This window comes from Acromyrmex echinatior, chromosome 2 (assembly GCF_024713525.1).
Source record: "Acromyrmex echinatior isolate Ae372 chromosome 2, ASM2471352v2, whole genome shotgun sequence".
Taxonomy (NCBI): domain Eukaryota; kingdom Metazoa; phylum Arthropoda; class Insecta; order Hymenoptera; family Formicidae; genus Acromyrmex; species Acromyrmex echinatior.
In genome coordinates, this window is record NC_141853.1 from 6,427,761 (window position 1) to 6,455,434 (window position 27,674).

At 33.4% G+C, this 27,674-nt stretch overlaps 1 protein-coding gene across 1 annotated transcript in view; it reads left to right on the plus strand.

Moving 5' to 3' along the window:
- LOC105154354 (dystrophin, isoforms A/C/F/G/H) overlaps positions 1 to 27,674 on the plus strand; it is a 462,027-nt gene that overhangs the window by 380,648 nt on the left and 53,705 nt on the right. The window contains exons 43-45 of the mRNA XM_087403323.1: positions 470 to 614; positions 6,375 to 6,498; positions 16,154 to 16,320. Coding sequence (XP_087259449.1) covers positions 470 to 614; positions 6,375 to 6,498; positions 16,154 to 16,320 — 436 coding nt within the window. The remainder of the gene's footprint in view (positions 1 to 469; positions 615 to 6,374; positions 6,499 to 16,153; positions 16,321 to 27,674) is intronic.

Genomic DNA, 27,674 nt, shown 5'->3' on the forward strand with positions numbered 1-27,674 from the left:
TTACATATATTGTTAATAGTAAACAAATACATCTTAAGAAATAAGTTCAATTATGTACTTAATCAACATATAATCAATAAATGCTGCTTTTTGGATTCGACATTTAGAAAATAAATATGATATTAATAGACAAAATTCAAAATACCTTTTTATAAAATATAATATAATATTTTTTTAACAAGTAACATAAATACAAATAACTTTCAATAAATAACAATTTATTAAATTATTTTTAAAAACTATCCATTGCATCGCAGGAAGCTGTAACGAATCTAACTCGTTATGTGGTCTCTGGATTAATACAAATACTTCGTATTTATATAATATATTATATATTTATATGTAAACGAGATAAAAAAATTAATGTATATTAAATATAAAATAGAGAGTAATATTCAACTAATGAATATATTTTAAAATCCAATATAGATATGGAGTGTACATAGTGTGCATGTTTTTTTCTGTGCAGAAATCGATTGGAGAGCAACACAGAACATTGGAATGCTTTACTGCTATCATTGCGCGAACTTATCGAATGGGTGATAAGGAAAGACACAGAGCTCACTGGCCTGGGACCCGTTTGCGGCGATGTGGCTGCACTACAAAAACAACAGGTAAATCGTCGAATGCTGTTTCGCGCATAGATTACTTGGGTTCCGCTTCATCGAACTGAGTCCGTACAAAATCTGTAGACGTACTTTAGTCAGCATTTATCCGTTATCTTCGGTAGACGGGCATACCCCATTTAACATCCTTTGATTCGCGGCAATAGCATCAATCCCGAAACTTCAGGACTCGAGCCAAGTTACTTGGACATGACTTATGTACCTAAAATCGATTTCATTTCATATAGTCGTCCTCCGAGAGGCTTGTAAGTTCCCTCCTCTCAAACTGATTGGTCGAATAGAATATAATTACGTATAAATTCGTGCGCTATCAGGCGGGTGTTCTTCAACTGTGTCTCTACGACAGACGACAGCTCATCCGGAATACGGATATTTACGTATTCTCATCACGTTTGAGTGTTCCGCCTCATGGAAACGTGAGCTTCAATTACGTCATTGCTCGTACGTCAATTGTGCGCTAAATGCTTCAATTAAATTCGCTGCTGATTAAATTTCCGATTTATTAAATTCTTGTGATAAAAATATATTATCTATTTTAAAAGATTTTTACCGCTGTTTAACGAGATGTTGCTTTTAATAACACAATCGACGAATATATTTTGAGAATTACTTGAATTGTTTTAAAACATTATTTTAACGTACATTGTTCTAAGTTATTTTCATTGTTCTCTTCTAATTTTTAATTGCGTATTCTCTTAAAAATTGAATTTGCTTCGTATAATGCGGCCGAAATTTGGTATATAATTGCATGAATATCCTTTGCGCGATAATCTACAAAGGTACACCCAGTTTGGATTAATCCAGATTAGAACACGCATGTTGCCGGCATAGAGAAGCGCCTGTACCACCGATACAGGTAATATCCGAGTATGTACGGAGGTGATAAGCCGCATGTGTCCCGACCAGATCATTGATGTCATCGTGCGGCTAGATCTCTGTATATATTTGTCACTCGCATCGGAGAATACAGGAAATGGCCATCGATTATCCTTAATTACTCAAGCGGAAGAGTAAGGTGCTCAACCGTACTCATCTGATTGCCTTTATATCGTCTCTCGTAAATACGCTTTGAAATTCAATACAAAAATCGTATTGATTTATTTCACAATGAAAGCCAGTGAGATAATATATTTTATACGCACATTTTTGCATTTATTGAGTGAAATAGGGGAGAAAAAAATTTCTTTGATTTTCTCATAATATTGTTATAATTAAATTTGCAAAAAATATTACTATCAAAATAAATTATGAAATGAACAAATATATCTTCATTCAGTGATGTATTATCTTTGTAAAATATTATTAATACTATGAAATATATTTCTCATCTTTTAAAGAGTCGATTTAGATTCGCAATAATGTTACAATCGTCTTTGTTACTCGCTCGGGATTTATACACGTTCCTTCAGGTTGCACTTCGCACCAGAATTTAAATTCGAAGACAGCAACACGGGGTGTCTTCGAACGATTATTTCTTGACGTAATTGTTTGTCCCGACTTTTACTGTAAATCCAATTAAGACTATTACCTCGGCATTTCTCATGTCTTTTTAGTGTGTGTGTGTGTATCTACTTCTTTCTTCAACTTTATTAGTAAATAATTGAATTGAATTTCTACAATTATCGTCGACGAAGTCGTCGCGAGATTATTGTTACAGTTTGAAATTTGATATATCAATTGTCACATACCTATTGGGAAAATGCGGTTAATGTAATCGATTATGTACGAATTTAATTTAAATGATTCGCCAATAATTAATCAATTCTACCTTCATGCATATGCGTTACGTGATTCTAAATAATTCTGTGAAAATCCTAAATCTATCTATATGCGAAACTCGGGAACTTCGCCCCGAGCAATTTTAATTATATGTTGTTAATTTAATTAGTATTTGACATTCGAAAACACAACATTTTTTTTGAATAAATTTGTTGATGATGCCAGGAATGTTGAGCTTCTATTTATGTATATTCTTTTGTGGAATAAAATAAATTGTCTCATTAACGGTAGATGTCGGATATAATAAAACTTGTAGGTAATTAATATGTTGCTATTAATGTTTAAAAGAAGCTGCGCGATTTCATTATTTCTAAGAATTATTTTAATATTTGAAATAGATTGAATAATATTAATCAATTTACTTTCGAATCTAAAATCACTTGGAATTGATATATTATCTTAAAACAACTCTAAAATTATTTCTATGACAGGTAATTAATAAATCAAAGAAATAAAAGTCATGTATTTTCCTTGGCACAACGATAATGAAACATTTATGATGTTAAAATTTAATTTTATCTATATCAATTTTATTGATATTTTAATATAACGAATAGTGTTATTAAAATGTTTTTCGAAATAATATTAAAAATTCTTCAAGTTTTGCATGTAAATGCTTGCTTAAAAGTTCACTAGGTTGTCATGAAAATTTAATTTTACTTGTAACTTTACAATTATTATTTAATATTATGAATAAGATTCTTAGTTACAGAAAAACGTTGCTTTCTAATATTTTCAAATGAAAAATTGTAGAAATCACTCTCCATACGAAATGGTGGAGAAAAAATGAATTTTTTCAATCGGAATCGAAACTACCGGGGCACTTCAACATCGAAGTCGAAACGACGCGTAATTAGAAGGTCGTTTATTGCTCCCACGCAATCGAAATGAAAGCCGATCGTGCACGGTTTAGTCGCCGTTGCAACCGACGATGTAACTCTGTAACGAGCGCAATAGCCATTCCTCTTACGGGAGTCGTCCTGAAAATTCCATTTCGCCTACAAGCGCGCGGATCGATTCCCGCGCACGTTTGCGAACGGCATCGTTGCACGTCCCGACGACGAACCGTCCACGACGAACGTTCCATATACGCGCCTTTTGCACGCAGGTCATTTCGTTCGTTCGTTCGTTCGTTCGTTTATTCGTTTTGCGCGCGTGCGAATATGGCTGATAAATCAAAACCGCCGACGTAACGTCGAGAGGCCGGCGTTGAGAGGCGTATCGATTCGCAGCGCGAATTCGATGGATTTTGCTGGTTCGCGACGAAACACGTCCACGGTTATGAGCATGCATTTTTCGTACTATTGTACGCGACCGTTTCCCCGAGCCCATCTTTCCTCGACACATCCGCGGCACGAAGCGATTGATATTTTTATTTCGGCCTTGCCGTCGGAATTTTCGCTTTTCACGTCGAGGACGGTCGCGCTTGGTGGTTATTTTTCGGATGGGCACTTTGGCCAAGTGTCAACTTCTGGAATTTATGCCGGTGTGTTTCTTTCGGCTTGGTGGAGAGTCCGAACCTCTCATCGCGCCGTTACCTCGATTGTTTACGGAAAGGTCCGTCGACGTTCGTGGTTCGTGAAATATTTAACGTACGTTTCTCTGACGGGTAATAGTAGCGACTTATATACGGAATTTGTCCATAATGGATGGATTGTAAATAAAAGAAGGTCTACCTCCATCGAAGAAATAAAATTAATTTGGACGATTGACATGCTTTTGATTTTAAGTTTAAGTTTTAATAAGACACATTTAGAATTAATCACATAATTATCGTAAATTTTTTTGTTATTCGTTTGATTTAGGAGTGAAAAATGGAAGGATTACTTTCTCCTTAAAACTGTATAATGTGTATTTATAATTAAAATAATTTTATCATTTGTCGTAATATGTACGTAAAACATAGAAAAAGAAATCTCTTTTTAATAGAATTCTGCAATGAAATAATTAAATCAGTTATTGTATGAATATTACTTTTTATTTATTTATTTTTGTACTGAGCACGTAAAATAGCAGACAAAGAACATTCCTTTTCCGTGGAGAGTTGTATATTAAAAAATTGTTCTGAAATAATTTATCTCCTCAGTGAGATACGCAATACGAACCGCTGGGAGCAGTTAAATGAAGATTCTTATTGTTAATGTCAGATGCTCGTATATTACTGCGATACGCATCAGCGCATTGTTGCCTCCCGTTGTATATATATCTTGTAATTAACCTCTCGTAATGATAACCGCATTGATAAGAGAATTGTCTAGCTGCAAACAATTAGAAAATGTTCATTTGTCCAAGTGGATGGATAGCTTTAAATTGTTCTAATTTCTTAATTAACATCTTGACTCGCACGGTTAAGTATGTATTGTGCGTAAATTTCTATGCGTGTAATTTACAAGGAGAATATAAATTCATAATTAATCCAGTTGTGGTTTTTTTATAAAATTTTCAAATCTATCGATCGCAATCAATACATTCGTATGATTTATACGTGATCTATTTGTAATAGAAAAGCTTTAGAAGAGAAATCTGTACAAGAAAGAAAGAAAAAATAAAGAATAACCGCAATATGAGATTTCTATTACTCCATGCTCGCTGCGTCATCATTCTTCAAAATGGGGAGAGAAAGAAAATAACGACGAAAAATGATTAATGGCCGACATGTGGCGAAATCTATTTTGTAGAACAATGTAATCGGTTTATTTAACAATATAATTTAATAATGTGCAATGTATTTTATCTTCTAACTGATCAGATCTTCAAGATTTTTTGTTCGCTAATTGTCGATTATTATTAAATATATGTGACACTAAACATTGTCATTGTGTGCGAATATGTGAGAAAGAAAGAGAGAGAGAGAGAGAAAGAGGAGAATAATATGTTTTATATTACTTTTAAAGATATAATTATTAAATCGGAAATAATAACGTAACCTATATTTTTATTTATTTTGAATTGATTTTATGTACTATATGTTATTATTTTCTCAATCAATTTATAAAAACACAGATAGACTCACTTTTCTAAAGAAATTATTTTATTCTTCAAAAAGCAACTATTTTTTTTATAAATAATGACACAATGTCCATGTTAAAAAATCAAAAAGAAAAATCACACGAAAAATATCAAGACGTAAAAATCGTTTGATTTATACTGTATTGTTATAAAAGTATCAATGTCGAATGAAGTTAACGAAATATACAAATAACCATAAAAATGAAAAAAATTCTTTATTCGGTGACAGTTAAAGACGATCTTTTTGCTTCACGATTTTATTCTTCTTATGAATTTTCCCTTCATAGCAACATAAAAAAGGAAACGACATGAACATGCCATCTGGGGCATCCCTCGACGCGCAGAAAAAGATCCGCGTGTTGCTCGCGGATGTTGAGGTAAAATCCTTAACCCCGTGAAGAAACGAGAGATAATCTTGTTAACTAGCGGGTGTGCAATATTGTAAGAGTGCCTTTTTACCCACTCGACTTCTTCTCGCTGGCTGCATCGGGCTAATTTCCAACCCCGCTGCATAACGTCTCCGTCAAACGTAATTACGAACGTACACGTTAATATCTCTGCAGTGCAATGCAGCAGCGTCTGACGGTACACATCTTCTTTATAATATGAGAGCATTGTTATTTAAATTAATAATACTAATTTATTTGAATTAATAATATTTATTTGTTTTACTTATTTAAAGTAATTGATGTGATAGTGAAACTTTTAAATAACATTTCTAAAGCTAATAATGGCGATGACGATATCATCAACTATATTCATCAATGTTGTAATATTATCATCGTTCTATCTTATTTGTCACAATAAACGTATGAATTTAATTGAATCGAGGCTAATTTCTCAAAGCCTTTCCCGTCAGCGAAGAACTAAAAACGCCAAGAGAAAACTTGGCACTGCACCAGACACCGATGCTCTTTGTCTCGTTATTTTTGTTTCACGATTTACGCGTCTCCTTTACAGGACGACCATCGTGGCTTTAGGAGGCAGCTGGAGGACAAACGGCCGGTCGTGGAGAACAATTTGCTGAGCGGCCGCCAGTACATCGCCAATGAGCCTCCGCTGTCGGACACATCGGACTCCGAAGGTACGTTATGAATTACACTTAAATTGTGTTTTTCCGTTTTTTAATCTGCAGCTAACAATTTTATATTTACACCAATAAATAAAATTTTATAAAAATATTGCACACAAAAGAGAAGATAATAAAATATAGCAAGCAAGTGGAACGCGTTTTTCGAGAGTAATAATACGATACATAAAAGAATAGAATTATGTTTCATGAAAACAAAGTTGTTCGTGTTGATTATTTTATTACTTTGTTTTTTTTTTAGATTCGTGTTTTTAAAAAAATTATTTTCATATGAGGTTATCAGAAAACTCGGAAGTTCCAATACCGTCCACTTTACTTACACGAATGAACAATTTACGAAGAAACAAAGAAAGTTGGCCAAGTACATTCGTCATTAGTTCCGTGAAATCATCTCATAACGCAAGACTGAATTCGCCGATATTGTAGACCTAGTAATTAAAAGCGATGGTGTGCGAGTACTTTTCAATCTCAACAATTCATAGTTTTTGTTCTTATATTCGTAATTTTTCATTAGTTACTGAGAAGTGGCAATAATTTCGAGCATTTCGGCTTATCTCGCCGATTTATTGGTTTGGAAGAAAGCACATAGAATCCTTACTTTAATTGCCATTTGAATTGATACTACTGTTATTGTCTTGCTATCGATAATTGTTCTTGGTGAACGTTACTTCTGTAAAAGGATACTTATCCGCAATATTTAGAATTAATTCTCTTGATTTTTAATTAACGTATGTGTAATTAGAAAATATTTTACGTAGACGATATGAAGGAATCGATCATCGAAACGATTGAAAGAAAATTCTTTATGTTTCTCTCTCCGAGCTCAATCGATAATGATATTTTGCTGAAGTTAATAAAGTCTTACGCGATAAAAATGGATGATCAGTTGATCTTGTCGCGCGAATATGAGAAAAATCTCATTTAACCTTCTTCTTTCTCCGCGTACAAACTTGCGAACTGTATTTTAATAATTCACACATTTTCTCATGAATTTCTGCGCCAGTTGAGAATTTTGTGCCACGGCAAGAATCCAAGAACAACTGCCGATTGTGCTTGCACTGAAATTCCCCGTCTGAAAGACTGCGGAGAAATATTTTCCGTTTTCTTTCTTTTGCTGCTCTCGGTTCTGCAGCCTAACCCGCGAGACCAGAAACGAGCTTCATTCTTTACTGTCGTTCCCTTTTCAAGCACGGTAAGGGCAAGGAACGCATAACTGCGACGCCCTGAATATTTCATTTACGTAATCCTGTCTCGCCGAAAGCACGGATATTAAGAAAACTCAGTAGATATTTGATGCGAGATAAAAGAATTACAGTCTGTTCAATAAGAAAGTGTCTGCCATAATCAAAAAACTATAAACATTTAGACAGTTTTTTATTTTTATTTTTTGAAGTACACATTATTAGCTATTGCGCAATTACCTATCCTATTTTGTCCAATCACCTCCATTACTGATTATTGCATGACACCTTTTTTCCATACTTTCGACGAGGTTATCTGCATATTTCTTTGGCAAAGATCGCCATATCTTCTTAATTTGAAATGACAGCTGCTCCACCGTGTACACTGGCTTTCCTTTGAGTTTCATCTTCATGTACGACCACACATTTTCAATGGGATTAGCATCTGGGGACATTGCCGGCCATTCCATTCACTAAAAACACTGCCTCGTACCGCTTCAAGAATTTGGCACTCATTGTAAAAATAATAAATTCGCTGACGTAAACTACACAATGTGCTGGTAGGATATATTGCGCAAAAGAGCACGAAATAAAGGTTCAAACGAGTTCAGGAAATCGCTACGGTCGCTCTTTGTAGAATAATGAGCATCACGTTCTTATTGAACATAATGAGCATCACGTTCTTATTGAACAAACTGTATGTTTATTTACTCTGTGAATTTGCAGTGAAAAGTAATTCTCTGCACGTCAATCATAAACCTACGAAGAAAAAACAATGATGGGAAAGAGAGGGGAAAAAGGAGGAAAAGCGTAGTATTTTTTTAAAAGCGTATGCTTTTAAAAAAAAGAAAAAAGAAAGAAAGTGAGACTATTGTATCGCAACTTAAACTTAATTCTCCGTCCTCATATTTGCTTCAACTTTCTTTTCTCTGTAGACTACAGTCCCCACCTTTCTTTATTCACTTACTAACAACTCTGACTGACAAAATCAAAATACATGACAAAAACACGTTCACGTAGTGAGTGTATGTACAGAATACGTGAAAATACAAAAATACATGCAGAACTATGCGCAAAAATATAAAAATCTCTATTAATTAAAATTTTATGAAATTAAGAAATATAGATTAATAGCTCCCCTCCCAGGATAAGATTCGGATATTTATTATTATGATTAATGATTTTTAGCTACAAAGATATGTTTTGACCAGTTGCGTGAGGAAAATCCTATATTTTGTTGAAAATAAATGAATATATAAAAAATTTTAGCTTTAATATTTCATTTACAATTCTCTTTTTGTTATTTATATCGAGGGATAATCCTTTGTATGATGTAACGTACGTTACACTAGTATTCTTTATATAACTATTGCGAACAATTCTCTTTTTGTATGATATCGTATTGTATCGTAATATCGTTTCAAGTATTCGATTCAGAGATAAAACTTCTAGTGGGCTGTGTTAACGCAACTCTATCGGGAACCGATATGAAGGGTTTCAAAATCAGCTACAAGTGTACACTTTCTAGTGTTTTCGTTCTGTATCAGCAATTCCGAAAGTTGGAAAATTTAGACGAGATGTTTTATTCATGTTGCGTCGTCTCTGATTGAGAAAGAACGGGAAAAATGAAGGGAAACACTAAATAATACATCGAGATAAATTCGATTTCTTTGATTTATTTGCAATTTAATGCGCAGAAATTTTATTTCCAATAATTTTATTTACATTTTCGGATATCGCGAATTACATCTTATATGACATAATAAAAATTTGATCAAGAATAATTTTAGTTTTCTTGCGCTCATTCTGTATTTTTTATCGGTCAGAAAATAAATTATTTCATGTTGTAACCTACATGGCTATAAAAAGACAGTTTTATTTATTTTAAGTCAAAGCCACTTTGAGAATGTCTTATTATATCTAGAAAATATTTATACATGCAAAAACTAAAGGAATAGAGAAGAATTATTTATATTTTTCTTTCATAATAATTCTGAAACGAATAAATAAATGAACTTCTTTTTTGCTTTTTATTGAAAAATTCTCCACTGTATTTATAAATATATTTACAATGTGTTTATTCAATTTTTCCATGATAAAGCAATTTATTTGTGCTGTGTCAGCTAGAAAAAAATTTACTTCGATTATAGGTAAATGTAACTCTGTCGCGAGTCACGTGGCTCCACGTGGGGTTTTCAATCGAATTAGAAGTATCGTAGTACATCGATACCAATTGACAGTAGGGGGTTTTAGAAGAGACATTCCCGAGAGGGGACTGAAAACTTGAAATTTACTAAGTCCCTAAGGAAAGCATGACCTGGTCTTATGTCATCATCTCTCTCTCTCTCTCTCCCTCTCCCTCTCTCTCTTTCCCTTTCCTAGTTTGTGTTATTATTTAATTGATTAATCAATAAAAAATATTTATTTCACGTTTATTGTGCCGCGGTTGCTATTAACAAACTCAACTTTTAAATATAAAAGTAAAGTTTCCGTTGCAACTTCCTTTATGTTTCCAATCGATTATTAATGACCGAATGTTTACGGAATCCGCGAGAACATTGTATAATGTTTCCATTATAACCTTATGTATTTTTCGATAACGAGAATAGCGGAAAGAGAAGATTATTGGTATTTGTGTACACAATTAGTGATGTGCGAATCGTTCGTTAATCTTCATTAGAATATTATTCGATACCCTTTGAATGAACATACATGTATCTACGTCAATGTACGATAGTTATTATCGTTTATCAGAATGTCGTGCAATTGATGCAAAATATCGAAATAGCCGAATAAACAGTAACAACCGATGATAATAATTTAAGCAAGTTTCGACGGTAAGTTCATTAGTCTCTGTCAAAACGTGGTCTAATTACTTTTCAAACGTATTCGCTCACACTCACTCGTCAATGTTATTATTATGCATATAACAGGCTATATTCGATGCGATGTTATATTAATATTGTGAAATTAATATATTATCATTAATTTACATTATTTACACTAACACACTATTTCTAAATGTGTAAATAAATTTCTGAATATGTTTTAGAGAGAAGGTTTAAAATTAAATTGTAAACAAAGATTATAAATGAATGAAATAAAATAAATTAAACGCATAAGTTGAATGAATTAAATAAAAATTAAATATCAAAAGAAATGAAAATTTGTAAATCTCTCTACATTAATATATATGTTCTAAATTTGTTAACAGATACATATATTCAATTACATTTTTTTGTAGTACATTTCGTACTTTATTCAATCATTTACGTCGGATATTACACGATTAAAAAATAATCGTGTTTTACAACAATTATATTACAATATATTATACATTTTATCATATTGTTCTCAATATTGTACATTCATAATTCGACAACTATTTTCTTTTTGCTCGAATGAGTAGTATAAGTTGTTGTTCCACTTCATATATACAAGATTCATTCTTTATATGCATATATACTTACGATATTGCGGCCGAAATCGCGTCATTGTCATTCACCATGCTGCGTGTAATATCCGACGTAAGATCCCGGAATAACCATAATGATGTTTTCGCTTTGCGTAAAACGAGTTCGATCCCAATAACGTGGAAGGGCTCCTGTGAGCGAGCAACTCCAACGACGGCCGCGCGCGATTTCGCTCATTCCGTAGGTAGTCACGTTTCGCGAAACGTGCGCGGCATCGGGTGTAACCAGGCCGGCGGCTCCCGTCGATAAATTTCTGGTGAAATAACATCGCGCGCGCCGTAAGGCCGGATTATACAATATCGACGTTGAATTTCGTCGGGATGGATTATCCGCGAACGGGGTTCGCAGCCCCCGATTGGAGCACAGAAATTTCGGACTCTTGCGAAGCTTATCGGCTTTTATTTTTGTTAACTTTAGATTCAACTTACTATTTTATATCGCGGAAAGTTTTACAATAAGATAAAGTATTTGGATTGTTATTTTATTTAAGAATCACTGCAACAATAAAAGCCTTTAATCTATCTCGATAGAATGCTACAAAATGAAGTGATGTGAAAATTCGATGTGTTCTAGCAATATAAATTCTTTTAAACTGAAAAAAATTTGATATAGTCTTCATGTTTTTGGGTTATCTATTTTTACACTTTACGTATACCTTTACACACACTGCTAAAAATAAAATGTTAATTTTAACTTTAGACGTATAATTGAGACATACAAAAATGTTAAAATTAGAATTTTTGTATTAATTTTAACACGTTTGCATATCTCAAAAAGTCCACTATAAGTTAAAATTCGTCTTTAAGTTAAAATTAATATTTTATTTTTAATAGTGTAGTTTATATTTATGAATTTAAGCCAATTTAGGTATACGTCTAAGCAGAATGCACACATCGATAATTTCTTTCTAGAATGATTGATCAAGCAGAAAATAGTTGACTGAGAACCAATTTGTCTTTTCTGAATGTCAGCTTGTAGTTAGAAATATGTAATTTTGTAATATTGTTAAATTTTGTCAAATAAAACAGAAATCTTCAATTATACTCAGAAAATCACATTGCCTTGAAAGATTTAAATTAAATTCCAGTGGATTAAAAAGGCTTCAATGTAAAAATTAAGTTCTAACATGAGAGGAATCTTCAAGATGTCAGATATATTTAGCTATTATGGACTTTTGAAGAAAATTAATCCTATAATTATTTTGAGTGACATATATGTACATTTTAATCAAATTATTTCTTAGAATATTAACTCAGAAAATAGTTTTCAAAACTAAATAAATCAAAATTGCCATTTGTAATATTATACTCATTATTCGATAATGTTTATAAATAATTATATAAATTAATTATATAAATTATAAGAGTTAATTGATATAAATTATACTTATGCTACTGTAATAAGATCCGAAAGTTTTCAACTGAAAGATATATAAAAGGTTATAAGATGAAATAATTATTTTTGTCAGAGTATATATAATTACATTTTAATTATTATTTTTAATAATTATTTATTATTTTTTAGAACAATGAATTAATTTTCTATATTATTAAAACAATATTTTAAATGAATTTTTTCCCTTAAAAGTTGCTTTAAAGTTGCGAAAATTACTTCATCACAAATAATTCTTTTTCACGAATTTGATTTCAACTTTTAAAATAAAAAAAAAATGAATAAATGAATAAATAAAACTTTTATTTTGAAAACTGAAGTCCAATTTGCGTAAAAAAAATTTACCAATGATGAAGAAATAATATTTTTAATTAAGTCGTTTTAAAAACAAAAATTTAGAATATTTTTTAGTAATAGAAGAATTAAGGTAGAGTTTAAAAAAAAAATGTATTAAAATAAATGATGATTATATTAAATCATATAAAAAATAAAAATCAATTTATTGTTCTAAAAAGTGATTTTATATAAAGGGTAATTTTATATTGAAAAATAAAAATGAGCGTTTCATTTTATTCTTTTTTATATCCTTTAGTTGGAAACTGTTAGACTTTACAATAAAGTTTGCTAATACGTAGAATAGAATGAAATTTTTTGTACAATTTTGCATTTCGTTTTTATCCATTTTTATTCATATGGCTCGATAGCAGCGGTGGAATTTACGTTCATTGGAGAAATCTCGCCGTTACTTCCGCAGTCACCCATTTCCCATTTCCTGATAAATCTGGACGTGGCGGCGATGGAGGAAAGAATTAGCGGGACATTCCAGGGATGTGGATAGAGATGAGGGTGGGAAGTCAGCAAGTGGAAGCTAGATAAACTAGTGGCGTACGTGCTCGGAAAGTAAAGCGTCAACTGTTGAATAGATGGTTTAGAGACGAAGAGCACGGTCGCCTAATTCAATTCGTTCAACAGACTACTTTCGGAGACGTTCTTTTTCTTTCGATCCGTCTTGTTGTTTTCCACGGTTGAATCAGCTTTTCGACACCGCCCCTCCTTTTGTATCGCGGAGAAGCTACATCACCAGTCCGACGATTCCATTCCACCTGTCGATCTCGGCGAGGAAGATCGGTATCCGATGGCGTAGAAATAAAACGTTAGATCGCACGCATTTCTTATCGGAAGTGGCTCGAATCATTCAAAGATATACGAAATAAAAAGTTTCTCTATCTCTCTGATTTCTTTGGCACCGCAAGTTTTACCGTTTTCGAACGACAGCTTAATGGTGCAGCATCGAGTTATCTACCCGGAAAAACGGTTGTAGGTCTCCGATAAATTTTATCATGTTATCATTAAAACTCTAAAAATCGCATCGATAAAAAATTACAGGGACTTAAAAGACATCATAAATTTTATCGTGGTTAATATTTGAGATTTTGATTGAATTAAAATTTCTTTTAAAATATCAGTGACACAGAAAGCAATACGGATCCAATTTATTTGACTGATGGAATATTTGTAACGAAAAAAAAAATAAAGAAAAATAAATTATAAAGGATTGATACAACCTTGCAATCTTTTACTTGCAATCTTCGTTTATGCCATCGAAACAATGACTATCAATTATTATACAGATGCATCGAGAGCACAGAAAGGAAGCATCGCGTGTTTGCGATGCAACATACGCGCATATTTATCGCAACAAATTACTCTCATTTTCCACATTCAACGGACATGCGCCATGCTTTTCTGCGGCTTGTCATCCATTAGTCGTTTCCCCGATTGATCGATCAATGCCACGTGACGCGGAAGATAATCGCGGCCGCACCTGACATTTCATTCTGAACGCAAATCGTTTTTCCCGTCTTTTAATATCATCGGCGCTCCTTTATCGCGAAATTTACTACCGCGCGTATATCTCACTGAAACGGAAACCCGTAAAAGTATTGAGGTAACGCATGGATTATTGGCGACTATCAAGATTCGCAAGGAACCCTTTTATGCTTGGTTTTTTCTACGTCATCCAGGAACCTACGTAACGAAGCGTAGAAACAGCGCGAACTCGGGCTCAAGTTATCCCGAGCCTATCAGGAATTAATTGTCCTATGAATCACGCATCGTATCATGCGGTGGACAGTTTTTATGTGCATGTTTAGCATTGATAACGGCGATTCTGTACCTATATACCTGTTCGCTGACTCCCTATCTCCGAGTGTTATGTTGATTTATGTTCGCGATGTTTCCCAGCTGGCCTTCGCCGCGATTCATCCTGCGCATCAGTGTTTAATCGTTCCGCCGCTTGAATATATATATTTATCGACCGACAGTATTGAGAAATCAGGAAAAAGATACGTGCATTTTTGCGCGATTCGGTTGATTCGATCTCTCTTCGCTCCTTTGACGAATATACACTCGTATTTACTGAACGTAAAGTCGGCGTAACGTTACGTTGGAAAGACGTGATCTTCGGTTCATTTCTTTGAATATGATGCAATATAATATTATTTTAGGGACGTAGGCAGAAAAGTTTTGTCACGTGAAGAATTGCTTATTTTTGTAATATTTTTAACAAAAAGGGCCTCGCACTAATTATATGGAAAATTGAGTGAATTAAATTAGTTTTTACATATGAGCTTCTTACTTGACAAGTGGTATAAGTCCAAAATTAGGAAAAATTCGTTTGTTATAGAAATAAATAGAAAGTATTAAAAATGTTTGTTTTATCTATCAATTTAATTTACTTTTATTTTATTTTTATGTTCATAAAAAATAAAAATCAATTTTATATCATAAATAAAGTGATCGTAAAAAAAGCTGGACTTAAGTCACTATTCCAGATACACTATTTTTACGGTCGCTTTATTTATGATGTAAAATTGATTTTTATTTTTTATGAACATAAAAATAAAATAAAAGTAAATTAAGTTGATAGATAAAAAAAACAAACATTCTTAATATTTTTTATCTACTTCTATACAAACGCATTTTTCCTAATTTTCGACTTATGCCAACTAAGCTTGTCAACTAAGCTTGTCAACTAAGAGACTCATATGTAAGATTAAGTTGATTTCTGTACTTTAAATAATTTTATTCAATACTTTGTTGATTTTGCACATCGTCTACCGCGCTGACTCCTAGCCATTATTTCGTTATTTATTGTATTATTGTTTTCTGGAGTCCTTTATTCGCAATTCGCATGCGTCAGCTCTGTCGTTTGTGGTGTGAATTGTTATACAGTTATTTAGTGTTTCTTACATATCTATGTAACGTACGAACGTAAGAAAGTCCAGCTTAATTTATTGTAATTTAATAAATATTATTAAATTATCCATTATTGAGCCATTGGAACTATTCACTGTCTGTGACATCTCTTCACATTATAAGCCATATCACATATGAGAACTGTTTTACTTCACCGGGATCTAATTTTTCACGTTTTGCGAGATTCTTTGATGTTTAATTATGAAACAATTTTCTATTCGATAAAACACTAATATATATATATGTGAAATAACAAAAGTTTAGAGATGGAATGAAAACTAGAACTATGCAGGTTTGTCCTGTGAAAACGTTTAACGTTTTATTTTTTGTTTGCTTTTTCTATAGCAGGCAGAGAATTGGACGGTGATTCCAGAGGCTACAGAAGCGCCGAGGAGCAGGCGCGCGAATTGACGCGGAGCATTCGTCGCGAAGTGAATAAACTTTCCGAGCAGTGGAACGCTTTAATCGAACGTAGCGATGCGTGGAAGCGGAAACTCGACGACACCGCTAACGTGAGTACCTTACTCCATTCTTACTTACACAGAAAGCCGCTTACCCCCGAAGTGTATTCCCTGATATGAATACCAATCTTTTGCTTTTTGCGGAAATAAATCCAAGATCGATATCCTTGAACCGGCTACATACGGATCGAAAAGCTACTTTAAGGAGCCGACACTCGGAATTTTTAACACGCGAGGGATTATTTTTCGCTCGTGCGGAAAAGCAAAATCGCGTAAACTCTGCAATTATGTATGTACATAATTGTGTTTGCGGATTTTAGAATTATCAAATTTAAAAACTGCATGATTAACGATCTTAGAATTAAAAAATGGACTAAAATAAAAAGAAACAGCGGTTATCGATGAAATGTTATTTGTTTCGTGTTTACGCAATTCTCTTTTAGAGAAGAAAAAATTTGTTGATCGAGCGAAGATTAATTGATATACGAAATTCACTACGTGATTTTCATAAGGTAGACGGGCAGCGAGTAATTGTTAGAGAGAAAGAGATGGAATTTATTTTTAATATGTTAGGTACACATGAGGCTAGATGCGCGTAGATACGAAATTCGTGACTTATGATACATCTCGATGGGCTGATAAGAGAGATAATATTTGCGAACGGACTACGAGTTTCGCAAGAATTAATTGATATTTTGTTGTTGGGTGTAATATGCAAACTTAAATTAAGCACGAAACTTAAAGTTTCCTTGCGGCAGCGAGCGAATGCGAAAACTTTGATTTATATCCTCCTCGCTGCGCCGTGATATTATGATAGATTGAGAGAGATAGATAAGTCCATATAATATTAAATGCTATCGAAAGTTTCTTTAGAATTAGCCCTTATGCAACACAAAAGAAAACTTAAATGAGAATTCTTTTATCTTTAACGAACATTCTCTTATAAGGAAAGTTTACATAATTTACTTACGTCCGTAAAAAGATAAAAGAAAATATTAAACGATATAAATTTGTTACATTTTTCAATTATTGATTTTTCAATTGCACTGGAAAACAAACTAATTTTTCTATCTCATGTTTATACGTACATAAAATTTAAAAAATTGTTTTATACGGCTTTCTTTTTTATAAATAGTTTCAAATTCTTATAATTAAAATTTATATAAATGGAAGTTTTTCTTTACTTCTTTCTTTCTTCTTCCGTCAATATTGATATCGATATAGTATGACCGAACATGTATGACGACTGCGAGTATTAAAGTATTTGGTCTTAACAAGAGTTTTACAAGAATGACGACAGCGTTACGAAGCTCAATTTTTCCCTCGTATTGCTTTATGATTGTCATTGCAATTTTCTCTATGAGAGGTTCCATTTGTCGGAACGACTTTGCGCCCTGGAGGAAGCAACCGGACCGTTTATTGGCGAGCACCGAGAAAAGACGTTCGGAAACGAGCTGCCTTGTAGTAAAGACGATCCTCAGATGCGTTCCCGGCCAATCGACGTTCGTGTCGCGTCTAATGCCACCGAAATCTCGAGCTCACGTCTTTTTCGATATCGGAAATAGCTCCCATTTCCGGGACGTCTATTTAATCGGCGGTTCAACTTTGTATTGCGCATGTGTCAATTTGTATTTGATAAAGCATTTGTATTTGATAATACAACTATCTCATAGAAGTTGCATTCTCCGGTATTATTGAGAAATGTGGAGACCCTTCAGCTAATAACGTCTCCTTTTACAAAAGGACATCATTATATAGATATACGAGCTTCCTTGAGAAGTCTCGACTTCATTTCAAATTGAATATCGAAATGATAACTTTCTAGTTACAAGTGGTTGAAAATAAGTCCTTTTAATTAAATAAGAAAATCTTATTACCTATTTATTCTCTCAAATCTTATAAATCTTATAAATTTTTTTGTGTATTAATAGTAAATACAAATTAATTTATTCATCATTACACTGAAAAAAAATTTTTTATTGAAAATGGACAAATCAGAATTTTCTGGTTAAATTTATTAGAATTCTATTAGGTGTTGGAATTAATTCGTAGCGTTTTTTAATGAAAGAATGTTATTTATTTCACATGAGCATTAAAAAATACATTAATGAAAGTACTTCCCATCACTTGTAAAACGCTACGAATTAATTCCAACACCTAATAATTGAGATAACCGGAATTCCGATTGATACAATATTTCTGATAAAATCTATTAGAATTTTTATTTTTACTAAAATAATTATATCAATTAGAATTCTAGTTATCGCAACTGGAATTCTAGTAGATTTAACCAGAAAATTCTGATTCGTTCATTTTCCACCAGAATTACTATTTAATCCAAGACCACTTTTCTCAGTATAGTAGCATATATCCCACAAAAAAAGAATGATAACGAAAGAGTATAAAAACGCTATTTAGTGTCGAAAATTCAGGAGTCAGGCGAAAAGACGCGATCAAATATTCAGCGGGGAAAATCCGTCGAGCAACTTCATCAAAGAATGCACTCCTCGAGTTTAATGCAAACCTTACGAAGGCGCCGGCTCGTGTATACGTCCTCGAACTAAAAAGAGCTTCGCTCTACAGCAGGTTCCTCTCCGGAGGAATCGTTTATAAGCATTGCCAAGGAGGACGAGGAGGTGAGATCTCGTCTCCTCTTCGCTGCTCTTAATCCGAGAAGGTCGAGAATTTATTATCGGGCGACACAGCGCAACGGGTGTATTCGCGATGCATCGATAATCGTATTCGATTCATCGCCCTTCTCAGGTGCCCAGGTGCGGGCGGTCGATCGGCGGTGGATCGGAGAGGTGTAAATCGCGCTTTCACGACCCTCGCGCGCACGTTTGTCGAGGTTTAATGCATCCTTTCGTGGGCGGAATCGCGTCGACCTCCCCGCGCGATCCCTCGTTTCCCATCCCGGTTCTCTCTTCACCGTCACGCCTCGTTTTCTTCTCTTTTGCGGCGGCATCACACCCTCGGTCTCATAAGCGGTTTTACGATTTGCATCCCGTTCGCGTGAGAGGCCCGATATTCGAGCACGGCTGAATATTCCACGACTGCGCTCAAGAACGTCGTGCGAAAATGAACTCTGCGACGGCATCATCTCCGAAGGAACAGTGTATCGTATTTCCGGAATCATTTTTTTCCACAAAAATAATTATCGACTTGTTTTTGCTTCGATTTTGCTTTCGGTTTTATTTGCACGGAATCAATATTCGTATTTTCGAATATTAAAACCACCTAAGGTGCTCTAGCAATAACTGCTGAAGATGCCAATTTGTTAATTTCCTATAATTGTTTTTGGTTAGTGAAAAATTATTTTGCTATTATTTTTATCATTTTTAGAATTATTTCCATTGTATTTACACATTTTCAATATTCTGTATTATATGTCTATACATTGTATATCTATACAAAAAAGAAAAAAATTGAAATGATTAACGGAGGCCAAAATGATATCACCGACGATTATTAAAACAATATTTAAAAATTTTATCTCAAATCTTTTAAATTAAAATTTAAAATGATCAAAATTTTTCAGAATTATTCGACTTTGCTGCACAATTTCTTCTTTATTTGATGGAATGATTCAAGCTTGAATAAAGAGATATAGTTATTACTAACTTTTTTATTAATAATCATATTGATTTTTCAAACTCTTAAATTTTTTATGTCAAACTGCTCTCTCTTTTTCTCTCTTTAATATTATCATTATTATTCTTTTACTTTATATTTTTATATCTTGAAACAATCTAACGTCCGCTGCGCGAACTAGCTCATCGAAAATTATCGGGAACGAAAGAGAATCGAATCGGAGATTGAAGACGCTTTAATTGTTTCTAACTACACGATATTTTAACATTTATTTTAATCAAACGACATTTATTCGATCACATAATGCAATTTACACTCGTTACAATCTAGATATTCTTCTATTTTTTTAATTTTTTTTTTCGCTTGTTTCTTTTTCTCTATTTCTTAGAGGGCTTGCCCTAGAATATTAATAATTGATCTATCCATCTTTTTAACATCGACGTACAAAATATTCTCAAATGAGATGTGATTCCGTCACAGTTTGATTCTCGAACGGAGCGCGACGCGCATGCATACCAATCGGATGGAATTCACGATACATCTACACAATATTGTCTGCGTCGATACGTCGTCTACGTAACAGCAGAACTCTGATCGCATAACTGCGAAGCAAGTAACTTGCGTATGTCGATGACATAAAATAATATGATGATATAATAATGTATATAATGACCATAATATGATCTGTGTAATGTGTATAATATATAATGACGCTGATTGGATCCTTGTTTATTCGTCTGTTCTTCACACTTACTTGTTATCGATCACACCTGCGTGAAAACCTTCCGTCAGTTTACAACTAAAACCATGACGAATAATTGATAATTTTGATTCGAGCGGAAAGATGCGGAAAGTAATTAAAAACATTATCGAATACAGTTGTAAACATCAAGTGTTATAATTAAACTGAAACGAATGATTAAACGACACGGTGAACTGGCAGTACAAGTTGTAAAATATTAATTGATTTACGCAATGTATATAATAACCATTAATTTCACTTTATTAATCGGTTACTTTTTTGAGAGGTACCTTTTAATCTCTTGATTATGAATATTATTAATACAACTGTTAATGTTGACAACTGTTAAATTGATTGTAGTGTATTAATATTTACTTGTCCAGAAAAAAATTTTATTTAAATGAATGTTATTTGAAATTTGATCATTAAATTTTAAAGTTTGAAGAGATATGGCATAAAATGTTCTACATATTTAATGTTTATTAAGGAAATATTTTTCTTAGATTCACTGACGAATCTGTTAATTAACAATAAAATTACAATAGAAATTTATATATTTTATGTCACACAGTTGAATAATCAGTTGTATATCTAATCCAAGATTTAATTTTGACTTTGACAAAGAAAAGGCAATAATTTTGTAATGAATCCTGATATAACGTCAACGCAGCATCGTAGGGAATCTATTTTAATATAATTCAAATACACCATCGACTATATACTTATATATATATATATATATATAAGCGGTTTACGCTGTTCAGAATAGTTAATGTGCAATAGGTAATGTGCACGAACAATTAATCCATTATTATAATTTCAGTATTTGATTAAATTGCTTCAATATCTAAACAATAACAAAATTCATACAATAAAGTTGATTTTGTTTTCAAAAGTTTCAGGACTTTGTCTTATTTCATTTAATTAAGTGCAAAAATTATCTATTGTACATAGTTTTATTTAATTTAAATGTATCCGTCCAATAAGTTTATCAGTTTATCATGACCGGTATGATCGTCTCTCTTATAAAATTGGAATTTTCATGGCTCTTATATCTATTTGCATAATTTAATGGAACATTATATTATATATCCTGGCTAGTCATTGCTTTGATATGTGTATGTTAATGTAATCACTACAAGTCTTCAGAAATTCATCTTGTTACAAATTGTACATGAACACAGTTATCGAGGAAACCCCGATTGCTTCCAGTAACTAGTAAGGCTTAATTGCAAGATGTATATTCATTAATACAATACTTCTGTTTGTTCTTGTGAATTGGAATAACTGCCAACTTATAGCTTCCCCTTTTGATCTGCACGAACTGCGTTAATAAAATTGTCACGTTTGAATGAATCAGCCTCTTAAGAATCAGACTCGGCGACGAGATTCTTTTCCTTACGCTCCATTCAAAGTATTTTTACAGTATCGACGAACGAATTGATAATGTGCAATTTATACATATCAATCCGCAAGTTTATCGCACGAAATTGAATGAACTGATCGGTTGAAAAGCCTCGAACACTAGAGAAAAATGCTTGCGGTAGTATTTGTCAATTAAAAGTGCATCATGTTAACGGTTATGTAACCGATATGATGCACCCGGAAGATCAAAGTTTTAGCGAATCAGGGGAGTTCGCGACGCAAATGCATAATTCATGAGCGAAACACAATTTAACTTTTAAATTCCACGTTCTCGCCACTGCCTTCCCGCCTTCCTCCCTTCCGTCTGCCCTATCCTTCGTCGCGCTTTAATTATCGGCTATCTGGTAATTACGGACGACACTTTCTTTTTGGTCGCCGATACCGCCCGGAATTCACCGCGGTCTTATATTAATTTGAGTTCCTATCTGTCGACTTCGTACGTCCCGATAACCCAAAATCATCCCCAGAAATGCAAATGAGGCGAAGCGAAATGTTTTTTCGAATAGTTCTTTTTTCCTTTTATTGAAAAATCTATACGAGAACTATCGATGCTTAGCTGTATGAATGATCGTTCTTATGATTTTACCAAAGCTTTGAATAAAAAAAATGTTATATACGAGCTCTATCTTAAAATTTTTAAAACCGAAATCGTTTAAGCTTGAAAGATAAAATGGACGTAGGTAGAAAATTTAAAAAAGTATTTTTTATTAAGTAATATTTTATACAATGTAATTAATTCTTATCTAATTTTTTCATAAAATATAATTGAACAATTACATAAAATAATAATAAAAAAATTTATATAAATAAAACACGAAATACAAATATTATTTTTCAATTTTTTTATTTTTATCAATGATCATATAATCTTATTGTTATGAAATTTTGTTTAACCAAACACACAGAGTTACATATTAATTCATGGGAAAAGAAGACTAGGCATGCTTTTGAGATGGACAGGGAGAATTCATTTTATATCAAGACAAAAATGGTCATGGCATTTCCGTAAAAGTGTATTTCTTTTGAATATCCATGTAGGTACGTCGAGAAAGTTCTTTCAATGTAGATAAATGGAAAATTTAACATTATGAGTTCTGCTGCTGTAATTTCTCAACTGCTGGCAACAAAACAAATATTGACATATATTAAAAAGTCTTTTCCTGGAGTTGATAGACGCCCATCATTTATTATGAGCAGAGAAGTTTTATCTCGAGAATGAAGCGAGGCAAAACATTCTTTTGAAGTACAGAACTGTTGGGAACTATTTTGTGTAAATAATTTGTGATGACCATCTATCACGAAGAAGTTCTAAACAGTTTTACCAGACGTCTGAAAAACGAAAACTGACAAACATCATAGGAACTCACAGTAATGGGCATTGTGTTAATTTTAATGAATCATGATAGGTAGTAGAAAATTTCTATTCTACATCCTTTATCAATATTATTATATAAACATATACATTATGTACATAGAAAAATCACGGCATATATATAGATTTATACATGTATATATGCCCGTCTACAAACAGATAGATTTAAATGTGAGCATTTGGGTATTATATAATTATATATTAATACTTATTAAAAATGTCATAAATGTATATTTTAGTCGTTTCTCGTAGCTGCTAGAAAACTTGCAACGTGGAAATAAAAATATAGGAATAAATTTCATCTTCTCGGACGTTGACGGGTCAGACCAGAGTGGAGAGTGAAGCGCAGCACTCTCGGCAAGGAGGAGGGAGAACGGATGGTTGCAATCGCGAGATATCCCGGTTTAAGCTCGAAATTAAGCCGAACCGAGCAATCCGAGTCGTCCTACCGAGGAATTCTCCTCCGTAGTTAGGTATGCAAAGCAGGAAGCAAGGCAAGAGGGAGCCTGTCCAGGCCCAATCAGAGAATATAGCCAGCGGCAGTTGTATGCACATGGAGGTGCATTCGCGCATCACATATAGATCCACATGTGCGAACACACACACACACACACACGCGCGCGCGCACGCACACGCACACACGCGCACACACACACACACATACACGCGTGTATCGGACACACTGTGTGTCCACAAACACGTAACACACTTATTCTGGTCAGGTCACAATGAATGAACGAATGCATATACGTATCCGGGCCAGCTGTGGAAATTCAAATATCGCCTTTGAATTATAGCCGTCGGATTATCTTCCAAACCACTCTGGATAACGCGTTTCGTTAAGATGGCACAGCAAAATTTGCGTTTTATTTAAAAGTAGATACGTATTCAATGTTGCATGCGAGCTCACTCATCTCTGTTTGCTGAACCGAAAGTTCTGAGAATTGATTACTCAGTATCAAGTTATCTTCGAATGTTAGAATGAGCATAGATTGAATTAAATCTATGATTATAGATCTATGACACGTCAAAGAAACTTCCCAAATCCACTCACATAAGAGCTATATGCGATTAAATAATTTTTTCTCCCCAAAATTAGAAGAAGATAATTTTTAAAGATATTTCCTACACAATGATTGATTAAGAATAAATGATTGACAAATGTATTATTCTATTATACATATATAATGTATAAATGTATTATTCAAATGTATTATTATTTGAATTTATTTTCAGACTATTTAATATATTAATATTTCGAATATCTGATTTGAATTACAGAACTGTAATATTTCTATACAAAATATGTGATGTATAAATTTTAAAAATGAGAAATTTTCCATAACAATTAGCGTCCCATAATATTCTCGCAACAGAAATTTGTTTTCGAGCCAGCAATTGTTAATCAGCTACGTTATGTGGGTAATCAGCAATGTATATACACAAAAGTAGGATATAGACATGAATTATATGTGTATATACATTTGCCGCAGCGAAATGATAACACACAACAATTTCCGGCGATGTTAATGCGCTCGGTCACTCGTGTCGCTATCAATCCAGTTCCCGGCGAGTAGGTATTTAATCAACCAATTAACGATGGCCTACTAATTAATTAATTACAGGGCAAATTTGTGGTAAACTACGGTACCGTAGAAATTGCATTTGTTGTATTTATAAGTGGGAAGAAAAATAGTTAGGCCAACGCTATTACTATCGTTATGCTGGATCGTGTATATCATTATTTACTCAGTGTATCATCTTAAGATTTAATGGGATTTAATTAAGAATTACGTGGGTTCCGCCACTTTGCACATCTATTTATATATGATCTTGCGATTGTATAATCCACCGGAACCCAGCGGAAGCGAGCTAGGAAAGAATATTTTATACTGAATATCTTAATTAATATCTGATAATTTACATGAACATTCCGCAGTATAATTTATCAATTGCGGCTAATAGCTTTATTGCTAAGATTATGCATGGTGCATGTGTTGCATCTCTAACAACATAGAGGAGATATAATAACAGGAACCGTTAAGAAATAATAATCAGATAGTCTATGTACACACATATTCATTATAAAACTGCTGATCGAATATTAATAATTTTGCACTTTGCTTAAGCGACAGATTAACGGTGCCTCTTGATTTTCTTAATTTAAAATTATAAGTAAAATTTCATGCTTTATAGATACAACACTTTAACGTCGCAGTTAATACGCGTTAATGTATAAAAATAACAGGAAAATGAAGAGTCTGTAGGATTAATCGAAAAAAAGTCGAGGCCTAGTCTGTAAACGCTTTATCGTGTCTACTTAATGATAATCTATCGAACGTATATCGTTTATCAATTTCGATCAACGCGATATGCTCTCCACACGTCGTGAGAGAAACCTGGAATTTGCATATCTAATCGCCAGCTTATTTACGTGTCGTTCGTTATCGCAGAGAATCCACGACAGAGGAAGCTCGAAGTTAATTCGAACTAAAAGTACAACCGGAAGCGACTGCTTGACGATGGTTATGTCCGCTCGCGTCTCTTCATCCTCAGGTTTAACGACGCGTCAAATTCCGCTCGCACCGGCGCGTCGCGTCGCGTCGCGACGTCCAAATATAAGTACACTGGTCTACGCGTTTCAAGTTCAACGCACCCGCGGCCAATAACGCAACGCGGCGCATCATCCGTAGTATGTAAAATATATTGTACATTAAAATACATCAGAGTATACATTAAAATACTCGTATACTTGTACGCGCAATAAATTTCGACGCTGTTACCCATGCTGTTTGGATAAGATAGTCAAATAAGACGCACTTTATTCTCTTCTTCTATTTTGAACTTCTTTGACTTACTTGGGTCACAAGAATTTTCACAATTAAAAACAAAACAATATCTGTATGATGAGAATGATACGTCGATGTGAGAAACAATTATATTTTTTGAAAATGCTTTAAAAAATTTACCAAGCCATTTGGCGCATCCATTTCCATCATTTTGAATGGATAAAGTTGAAGTAAAATATCAATTTTTGAATGTACTCTCTCTAAAATTTTACAAAATTTCTGTAAAACAGTATGTATAACAATATTCATGAAAAATTTTAACGCATATATTATGTATATAAATCGATACAATGAAATCGTATAAAGAGTCTCTATGTCTCTAAACATCTCTGTGCGTTTTGAAATTTAAATGAAGGTTTAGAAATATCCACGTGGATTTTGCAAGCCAATGTCAGAGTCGATCGAGAGAAGAGATTTAAGAACGGGGAAAGAGCTCAAAATGAACGGTCGGTTGATCGCGAAAATCTGGGCGGAAACCGCGGCAACACGGCGCTCCATGGATGCTGTAATATCGCATTGTAATGTTGCGCGCTCTCCGGCTCTCTTGCATTAAACATGAGCTATATATCGGCATTGTGTTCTATACATAGACCCAGGCTAAATTTACATTATGTTTATGTGGCTAGTAATTGAACAGGACGTGTCAGAGTTGACATGCGAGAGCTCGGCTGCGCAGCGTGGTCCCCGTGAGATTCGAGAACAAGGCCTCGTCGTCCTCGTCATCGTCGTCATCGTCGTCGGGCCATTAAACAATTCTATCCGAAATATTGTGCGCAATCTTGGCACGCTTCATGACAAAAATAGAATTATATCTTTATATACAACGAAAATTGAATCACGACGTTGACAAGTATCGGAGAAGCAAAATGCGGCATTATTTAACATTTTATAACATTGTCTTTTAAATTAAATATCAGAACACCAATGACATAATGGTTTCCATCCGCATTTTTAATCATTTAAACGCGTGAAAAATTTAATCGCTGTAAAATTTAATTTATTTTTTAAACACGAAGCGTTTCTCGATTTTTTAGTAAGTGCGAATCTGGCAAACGTCGGTTTGAGTTTTGATACGTCCAATTTAATTTATCATTGTTTTGATTTTTGAACTTTTTATCAATGTTTGAACATATTCGAACTAAAAAAAAAACTTTGATTTTGTTTAAAAAGTTCTTAATTAATTATTCTTGCGTGTTTGTACCATCGTAACATTCAAAATTAAATTCGAACGAAAGAGATCGAAACTTGTACTCGAAAAACGAGAAACTAGAAAAATACTTTTGCTTAAAACCGTTTTTATCTAGTGTTTCAATTATTCTCGAAACTGTTGAATAAATCACTACAACTTCACGCAAATGATCCATTCATCGTATGCGATCTGAACTAAATCTATGGTCGGTATTCATAGTTGGATCTTACATTTAAG